Source organism: Triticum dicoccoides, chromosome 2B, assembly GCF_002162155.2.
Source record: "Triticum dicoccoides isolate Atlit2015 ecotype Zavitan chromosome 2B, WEW_v2.0, whole genome shotgun sequence".
NCBI classification, from domain to species: domain Eukaryota; kingdom Viridiplantae; phylum Streptophyta; class Magnoliopsida; order Poales; family Poaceae; genus Triticum; species Triticum dicoccoides.
In genome coordinates, this window is record NC_041383.1 from 251868587 (window position 1) to 251878549 (window position 9963).

A 9963-nucleotide genomic window follows, 5' to 3' on the forward strand; every position below is an offset into this window, starting at 1 on the left:
GCCAGGTTGTGCTGGCGCGGCGAGGGGCTTGGCGGTGCGTCCGTCGGGTGCGGCCTTGTTGCCCCTCGACGGGATCTGGCGGGGACGGCTTGGCGATTGCGGCGCTCCGGCGGCTCCTGGCGCGTGGATTCGGCGAGTGGGGATGCGGACGGCGGCTCCTGGCTGCTTCACGGCTCCTCCCGGCGGTGTTGCGGCTGCAGTGGGTTGCTCCGGCTTCGGCCCGGCAGCCCTGCTCGGTGGGTTGGGGCGGGGTGGCGGCCCCCCCTCCCGGCTTGGTGCTGACGAGCTGGCCAGTTTGCTAGCCCGGCATGGTGGTGGCTGCCGGGGCGGCGGCCCCGGATTTGGTGGAAGCGGCTTCGGCTGGGAGGTGGTGTGCGCATCTGGGCGTGGTGGGTCTCGGGATCCCACGACCAGTTTGAGGTCGGCCTCGGCAGGGTGGGGTTCGTTGGCTGCGTTGGTGCGGGCAGGTGGTGGTTGAGCATCTCCGGGAGAAATCCTATGTCCGGCCTCTGCCGGATCTGGCGACGGCGACGCCCGTGGGCGTCGTGTTCTTTCTTGGAAGCGTTGCTGTTGTGTGGTGCTCCTCCCCCCTCTCCGCGGCCTTGGCTCCGGAGGGAAACCTCAGATCTTCGAGATCGGGCGATGAAGGCGCCTTCACGTCTTCTTCCTCCTTGGGGGCATCGTCTCGGAGCCGGCCACAACCTGGAGACCAGTGGATGGCGGCATCTTCGCCGCGTGGGTTGCGGCATCTTCGCCGCGTGGTTTGCGGCATCTTCGCCGCGTAGTTTGCTGAGGCGGCCATCTCGGGGGCGTTGATTTCTGTTTGGCAACGATAATGGCGTCGAGAGGAGCTTTGGTCACGGCTAGGGCTTCGGTAGTCGGATCTTCCCAGCGTGTCCGAGGTGCTCTTCCGTTGGTTGCTTAGTTGCTTGAAGTCGGAGCTGTGGCGGAGTTGTTCCTGCGGTAACGATGACAGGCGCTCGGTGGTCGGCTACGGCGTGCACGGTCGGCGCAAGTCCTCCATATTCCCTTGTGATGATCGTCGTCAGAGTCGAAGCTGTCAGTTGTTCGCGCGTGTGGCCTTCTGTTGGCATGTGCCGTCATGTTTTCGGTGCAGCTATCTTTGTAGCTCCGTGATCCCATGTCGGTGGTCAGGTTGGCCGGTGGTACCCATGTTATATGGGTTGGATTGTATCGGTTTTAGCCCGGTTTTCCGTCAATTAACCGGGCAATTCTCACTCCTTCTTAATCAATGAAAATGGCAAGTCTTTGCCTCGTTTCAAAAAAAAAAAAAACAAGTCAGTCTTAAAATATTTGCGCCCAAAGATTGGCCTTCGTTTAAATATTCCAAGTCAACGCCGGAAAACCACTTTTCTGGCTTCACACCATTTTTCTCCCCTTTTTTGTCGGCAACAGTCAGCATCATGGCAGTCAGATATTGGCATTTCTGTTCACCAATATTAATCAATGAAGAGAAAATAGTACTCTATGACACAACAAACCCTATGGCACAAAACAGTACTTCATCCAGTGGAATAACATAACAATAATTAAAGAAGGGGAAAGTGACATAACATCACTAACATCATAGCTATGCTACCTCGGATTGCAACTGCAATTGAAGTGAGGTGACACGACATAAATCAAGCAAGGAAAAGAAAACACCGTTAGGCTGGTTGTAATGGGTAGTATCATAAGTTAGTATCATGCATATGATACTAGTGTATGATACTACCTCCCTAATGCATAGTATCATATGTTAGTATCATAGATGACTTTATTTATTGCCATGCATGACACATACTAGTGTAGCATTTATTATAATACGGTATCATGATATGATACTCAACCCTCTCTTACTTTATTTAATTCTATGCCACATCATCAAAGTTGCCTAGTTGGCATGCATGATACTCCCTCCGTTCGGAATTACTTGTCGTAGAAATGAATGTATCTAGATGTATTTTAGTTCTAGATACATTTATTTTCAAGACAAGTAATTCCGAACGGAGGGAGTACTAGTTATGATACTCCCATTACAACCAGCCTTAACCATGTGTCATAAATTTCAACACAAGATTCTAGTACTCCTACTATTCAGCAGCAGCAGGGCGTTGGGCGTTGGGCGTTGGGCGTGTGGCTCTCAATCAGCCTTTGCTGCTGCTATACCAGGTCAAAGAGGGCTGCTTATTTAATCAACCCTGTAGCTCACCAGGCTGAGAAACCTCTGTGTCCAACCACAGCCACGAGTGACTCCAAAGTTCAGGCTCCCGTCCTCACTCAAGCCCTGGCTATTCTTCCAAGCTCCCTTCCATGATCCATGGATCCCTTCTTCTTCCTCCTCCTATTCAGCCAAATCCTACTCTGCACAGCCGGTGACACCATCAACTCCACCACACCCTTGTCCGGGTCACAGAAGATCGTGTCCCAGGGCAACAAGTTCGCCGTGGGCTTCTACTCCCCATCGCAGAGTAACACCACCTCTTCCACCTCCAGCAATTACTACATAGCCATATGGTACAGCAACATACCACTGCTCACCACCGTGTGGAACACCGACGTGCCGGTGTCCGACCCGGCCACCGCCTCCTTGGAAATCGCCCGTGACGGCAACCTTGTCCTCCTTGATCAAGCCAAGAACCGGCTACTGTGGTCGACCAATGTAAGTATAGCCTCCAACTCCACCATTGCTACCATCAAGGACAGCGGTAGCCTCGAGCTCACCGATGCCTCCAATGCATCGATAGTTTATTGGCAAAGCATAGACCATCCCACAAACACCTGGCTTCCGGGGGGCAAGCTCGGGCTGAACAAGACCACGGGTCTGAGCCAGAGGCTTATTCCTTGGAAGAACAGCGCAGACCCATCTCCTGGGTTGTCCTCTCTTGAGCTAGACCCCAACGGCACAACACAGTACTTCATCCAGTGGAATGAATCCATAAACTACTGGACCAGTGGCCCCTGGAACGGCAATATTTTCAGCCTCGTGCCAGAGATGACGGCCAATTTCAGATACGACTTCCAATTCGTCGACAACGCCACAGAAAGCTATTTCTACTACTCGATGAAGGATGATGCAGTCATCTCGCGGTTCATCATGGACGTGACACGTGACCGGACAGATCAAGCAGCTGACATGGGTGGAATACTCACAGCAGTGGATCTTGTTCTGGTCACAGCCGCGGAGGCAGTGTGAGGTGTATGCACTCTGTGGGGCATATGGTAGCTGCAGTGAGGCTGCGCTGCCGTACTGCAACTGCGTCAAGGGGTTCAGCCAGAAGGTCCAGAGTGATTGGGATCTTCAGGATTACAGTGGTGGGTGCAGGAGGAACGTACCATTGCAGTGCCAGATCAACTCGAGCTCCGCACAGACCAAGCCTGATAAGTTCTATACCATGGCAGGCGTGAGGCTACCTGACAATGCTCGGGGTGCAGTGGGCGCCAGCTTGAAAGAATGTGAGCAGGTTTGTCTGAAAAGCTGTTCATGCGATGCTTACACTTACAATACAACTGGCTGTTTTATTTGGTCTGGGGACCTGGTAAACCTCCAAGAACAGTACAGTGGAAATGGAGTTGGCACACTCTTCCTCAGGCTTGCAGCATCCGAGCTGCAAGACCCAAAAAAGAACAAGGCAGTGATCATTGGTGCAGTTGTTGGTGGAGTTGCTGCAATTCTGATAATCCTTGCCGTTGTGTTTTTCTTCCTATATCAGAAATATCGCCGAGATAGGACTCTTCGGATATCAAAGACTGCTGGGGGCACGTTGATTGCCTTCAGGTACAGTGATTTGCAGCATGTCACCAGCAACTTCTCAGAGAAGCTGGGGGGAGGTGCCTTCGGCTCGGTGTTCAAGGGGAAGCTCCCAGATTCAACTGCTATTGCTGTGAAAAGGCTCGATGGGTTTCATCAAGGGGAGAAGCAATTCCGTGCTGAGGTAAGCACTATTGGGACAACCCAGCATGTTAATTTGGTCCGCCTTCTTGGGTTCTGTTCTGAAGGGTCAAGGAGGCTGCTTGTGTATGAGTACATGCAAAAGGGCTCCCTGGAAGTGCAACTCTTCCCTGGTGAGACAACTGCATTGAGCTGGGCCATTAGGTACCAAATTGCACTTGGAACAGCAAGGGGCCTAAACTACCTGCATGAAAAATGTAGGGATTGCATCATACACTGTGATGTCAAGCCAGATAACATTCTCTTGGATGATTCCTTTGTACCAAAAGTATCCGACTTTGGCCTAGCAAAGCTCTTAGGCCGGGACTTCAGCCGTGTTTTAACGACAATGAGAGGAACAAGGGGTTACCTTGCACCTGAATGGATCAGTGGCGTGCCCATAACCGCGAAGGCAGATGTATTCAGCTATGGCATGATGCTCCTTGAAATCATATCAGGCAGGAGGAATGCTGATCATGGAGAGGAGGGCAGGTCCACTTTCTTCCCAACCTTGGCTGCAAGCAAGCTCCATGAAGGGGATGTGCAGACCTTGTTGGACCCTAGGCTGAAAGGAGATGCAAATCCTGACGAGCTCACAAGAGCTTGTAAGGTTGCTTGTTGGTGCATCCAAGATGATGAAAGCACTAGACCCACGATGGGTCAGATCGTCCAAATCCTAGAGGGGTTTCTGGATGTGAATATGCCCCCCGTTCCCAGGTCACTGAGAGCTCTTGGTGAAAGCCCTGATGTCATAAACTTCTTCTCAGATCTGTCTTCAAGCCAAACTTCCCAGACGGAGAACAGCACAACTTCTCAAACACACAGTGCTACTTCAGGCAATTCACATTTCCAAAGTTCGTAACCAGGGAACCCTGCAATTTATGAGGGCAAGGCCTTTATATGTTTGAAAAGTGCTATGAGTAACTGAAGTTGTATATATATGTAGAAACTAGTAAACTCAGATTTTTTGTGTCATCCGTATCAATAAACACTGTAGGCTCACAGCAGGGTTGAATAGCCAAAATAAAAACGAGATTTCGGTTGCATGCTATCTTGCAGAATGGAAACTACTTTACTACTCCCTTTGTTTCTAAATATAAGACACTTTGGCAGTTCAATCTATACTGCGAAAACGTCTTATATTTATGAACAGAGGGAGTATTTAGACAAAAAACAAATAACTTTTTTTTCATGGCAAGTGTCTGCCTTTTCACAAACTCGTGTCTTGGAAAAAGGCGGTCATGGCATAATTTTGCTTATGCTATTTGGCAGAAGCACATCCATAATTTCACAAAGGAAAGTCCAGTCAACTGAGGAAGTTAGTAACAGATAGTACAACTGTTGTCTGGGAAGACAAGTCAATTCAAATGATAAAACTGGCAATATGGACGAAAGAAATCAATGGACGTGTTGCCTCTCCAGGGGATATTTTTTGAACTAACCCTCTCCAGGAGGTAACGCCCTTGAGTATAAACTTGCAGAATACCACATGACAATGGCTTGGCTGGATTGACATGAACCTCTATTAGGACAGCAACTGGCTCGTTTGGAGTCTCAAGAAAGTAAACTGGCTAATCCTCTATTGCTTTCAATTAATAAAGAACAAAAGACTACTTTTTTAGAGCTTCCATTGAGCCAGGTACAGATACCAGAAAGGTCAGGATTGATATTCACTTTAGTGCCTATAATCTCACTAAACAATCAAATGTCATTCCGTTCCATTTTTAGTCAAATAGTGAAGGATATTCCATAGCAGTTCTGTGCCAAAAGATGGCCTTTTTGCAAGATACGCTCATCAGTTTCTGCTCATATATTACTTATTTCCACTTCCACAATTAAATCTGTTGTGACTAATACAATCTCCTAGGTGTCAAAAAAAAAACTAATACAATCTCCAGGCTCCAACCCCATTCTGATCATACAACTGTTACATCAAATGCAGAATTCGATCAGGATTTCTTCTATCCAGGTAAGCTATCCTGGTAACTCCGCCTATGTTGTCTCAATAGCCGGTCCCAAGCCCGGGTAAAGGAGGAGGGTTGTGATAGGCTTGGTGAGCCAACGTAAAAACTCAGCCACTCTTATGGAGATGAAACCCAAAAGATTTTCGTTGGGGCGTAACCCTCTCAGCGACGCGCCACATCGGAACCCGGGTGTGGTGGAAAATGGGCAAGGGCCGGGCCGTCACCCCCCAGGTGGCGCGCCGTATCTTGATCCGGATACGGTGGCAAGTAAGCGAGGATCGGGTCGTCGCATCCTTAGTGGCGCGCTACATCGGCGCCCGGATGTAGTGGAAAATGAGCAAGGGTCTTCGCATTTGACTCGACGAGTGCGAAGGGTAAGGAAGCTAGCCGAGCCTAGGAGGATTCGCTTAGGTAGCTGGAACGTAGGGTCTCTGACAGGGAAGCTTCGGGAGCTAGTTGATGCAGCGGTGAGGAGAGGTGTTGATATCCTTTGCGTCCAAGAAACCAAATGGAGAGGACAGAAGGCGAAGGAGGTGGAGGATACCGGCTTCAAGCTATGGTACACGGGGACGGCTGCAAACAGAAATGGCGTAGGCATCTTGATCAACAAGAGCCTCAAGTATGGAGTGGTAGATGTCAAGAGACGTGGGGACCGGATTATCCTGGTCAAGCTGGTAGTTGAGGACTTGGTTCTCAATGTTATCAGCGCGTATGCCCCGCAAGTAGGCCACAATGAGAACACCAAGAGGGAGTTCTGGGAAGGCCCGGAAGACATGGTTAGGAGTGTACCGATTGGTGAGAAGCTCTTCATAGGAGGAGACCTCAATGGCCACGTGGGTACATCTAACACAGGTTTTAAAGGGGCGCATGGGGGCTTTGGCTATGGCATCAGGAATCAAGAAGGAGAAGATGTCTTAAGCTTTGCCCTAGCCTACAACATGATTGTAGCCAACACCCTCTTTAGAAAGAGAGAATCACATCTGGTGACTTTTAGTAGTGGCCAACACTCTAGCCAATTGATTTCATCCTCTCGAGAAGGGAAGATAGGCGTGCGTGCCTAGACTGTAAGGTGATACCTGGAGAGTGTTCTATCCCAGCATAAGCTGGTGGTTGTTGACTTCTGCTTTCGGATTCATGTCCAGCGGGATAAGCGGGCTAAAGTCGCTAGAACGAAGTGGTGGAAGCTCAAGGGGGAGGTAGCTCAGGCGTTCAAGGAGAGGGTCATTAAGGAGGGCCCTTGGGAGGAAGGAGGGGATGCGGACAATGTGTGGATGAAGATGGCGACTTGCATTCGTAAGGTGGCCTCAGAGGAGTTTGGAGTATCCAGGGGAAGGAGAAGCGAAGATAAGGATACCTGGTGGTGGAATGATGATGTCCAGAAGGCGATTAAAGAGAAGAAAGATTGCTTCAGACGCCTATACCTGGATAGGAGTGCACACAACATAGAGAAGTACAAGATGGCGAAGAAGGCCGCAAAGCAAGCTGTTGGTGAAGCAAGGGGTCGGGCGTATGAGGACCTCTACCAACGGTTAGGTACGAAGGAAGGCGAAAGGGACATCTATAAGATGGCCAAGATCCGAGAGAGGAAGACGAGGGATATTGGCCAAGTCAAATGCATCAAGGACGGAGCAGGCCAACTCTTGGTGAAGGACGAGGAGATTAAGCATAGATGGCGGGAGTACTTCGACAAGCTGTTCAATGGGGAGAATGAAAGCTCTACCATTGAACTAGACGACTCTTTTGATGAGACCAACATGCGTTTTGTGCGTCGAATCCAGGAGTCTGAGGTCAAGGAGGCTTTTAAAAGGATGAAGGGAGGCAAGGCGATGGGCCCGGATTGTATCCCCATTGAGGTGTGGAAAGGTCTCGGGGACATAGCGATAGTATGGCTAACCAAGCTTTTCAACCTCATTTTTCGGGCAAACAAGATGCCAGAAGAATGGAGACGGAGTATATTAGTACCAATCTTCAAGAACAAGGGGGATGTTCAGAGTTGTACTAATTACCGTGGAATTAAGCTGATGAGCCATACAATGAAGCTATGGGAGAGAGTCATTGAGCACCGCTTAAGAAGAATGACAAGCGTGACCAAAAACCAGTTTGGTTTCATGCCTGGGAGGTCGACCATGGAAGCCATTTTCTTGGTACGACAACTTATGGAGAGATATAGGGAGCAAAAGGACTTGCATATGGTGTTCATTGACTTGGAGAAGGCCTATGATAAGATACCGCGGAATGTCATGTGGTGGGCCTTGGAGAAACACAAAGTCCCAACAAAGTACATTACCCTCATCAAGGACATGTACGATAATGTTGTGACAAGTGTTCGAACAAGTGATGTCGACACTGATGACTTCCCGATTAAGATAGGACTGCATCAGGGATCAGCTTTGAGCCCTTATCTTTTTGCATTGGTGATGGATGAGGTCACAAGGGATATACAAGGAGATATCCCATGGTGTATGCTCTTTGCGGATGATGTGGTACTAGTTGACGATAGTCGGGCGGGGGTAAATAGGAAGTTAGAGTTATGGAGACAAACCTTGGAATCGAAAGGGTTTAGGCTTAGTAGGACTAAAACCGAGTACATGATGTGCGGTTTCAGTACTACTAGGTGTGAGGAGGAGGAGGTTAGCCTTGATGGTCAGGTGGTACCTCAGAAGGACACCTTCCGGTATTTGGGGTCAATGCTGCAGGAGGATGGGGGTATTGATGAAGATGTGAACCATCGGATCAAAGCCGGATGGATGAAGTGGCGCCAAGCTTCTGGCATTCTCTGTGACAAGAGAGTGCCATAAAAGCTAAAAGGCAAGTTCTACAGGACGGCGGTTCGACCCGCAATGTTGTATGGCGCTGAGTGTTGGCCGACTAAAAGGCGACATGTTCAACAGTTAGGTGTGGCGGAGATGCGTATGTTGAGATGGATGTGTGGCCACACGAGGAAGGATCGAGTCCGGAATGATGATATACGAGATAGAGTTGGGGTAGCACCAATTGAAGAGAAGCTTGTCCAACATCGTCTGAGATGGTTTGGGCATATCCAGCGCAGGCCTCCAGAAGCTCCAGTGCATAGCGGATGGCTAAAGCGTGCGGAGAATGTCAAGAGAGGGCGGGGTAGACCGAATTTGACATGGGAGGAGTCCGTTAAGAGAGACCTGAAGGATTGGGCTATCACCGAAGAGCTAGCTATGGACAGGGGTGCATGGAAGCTTGCTATCCATGTGCCAGAGCCATGAGTTGGTTGCGAGATCTTATGGGTTTCACCTCTAGCCTACCCCAACTTGCTTGGGACTAAAGGCTTTGTTGTTGTTGTTGTTGTAGGTAAGCTATCCTGGTATTCGGTTCAGGAACACTTAAAAGAATACTTTGGTGTGTGTTCAAAAAATCTATTGGTTTGGGTGGCCAATTGAGACAATCCTGTATTAAGTGCCTTATCTCCAGAGCTCAAATTGTTGGATTTGGTCTCAGGTCAAAACAGACCGAGAGAAAAGGGGTAGTTGCGACTGGTTTCGGTTCCTGGACCATCAACGTCTCATATATAAAGCAAAGTTTTAAATAGCAGACTATGGCAAATAGCAGCAACCTCAGTAGCGTGCAAAGCCGCTAAATTGCACACGATGCCATTTAGCGTGATGCCCCTCCAAACGCTATAGCGCCGAGATAGCACACTGTTTAAAACTTTGATCTAAAGAGGGGGGGTCGTGTATCTCTGGATGCACGTAAACCTATCAACAAAAAAGGGTACTGAAGGTTGGAAGACTGACTACCACCGCTGGCCACCCCAAGGTAGTGCCGGCGGTGCTCCTGCCCCTATGTATCTATATCATGGGCTGGACTCTGCTGCCCCTGTATGACTACGTCACCCTGCTGTTGCCCTTCTCTCCCGACCATCTTCTCACTGCCCTAAACGGCAAGGTGCAGCCATGGTCAACCCCCTAATGGTCTCAACCGATTCCAGTTAGTACCTAATCTTCCGCATATGTATTTGGTGTTCTAAACACGATATTAATATCATGTTATTGTTATTCATAATGAAATTATGCTAACACGAATATTGTACGATGGGAA

At 49.3% G+C, this 9963-nt stretch overlaps 1 protein-coding gene across 1 annotated transcript; it reads left to right on the forward strand.

Annotated features, from left to right (window-relative positions):
* Positions 1–2012: 2012 nt before the first annotated feature.
* On the forward strand, positions 2013–4982 carry LOC119363364 (G-type lectin S-receptor-like serine/threonine-protein kinase At2g19130). The gene is given in 2 exon segments (XM_037628701.1): positions 2013–3103; positions 3105–4982. Coding segments are annotated over 2 exon segments (2472 nt in total). The 5' UTR covers positions 2013–2320; the 3' UTR covers positions 4794–4982.
* The last annotated feature ends 4981 nt before the right edge of the window (positions 4983–9963 follow it).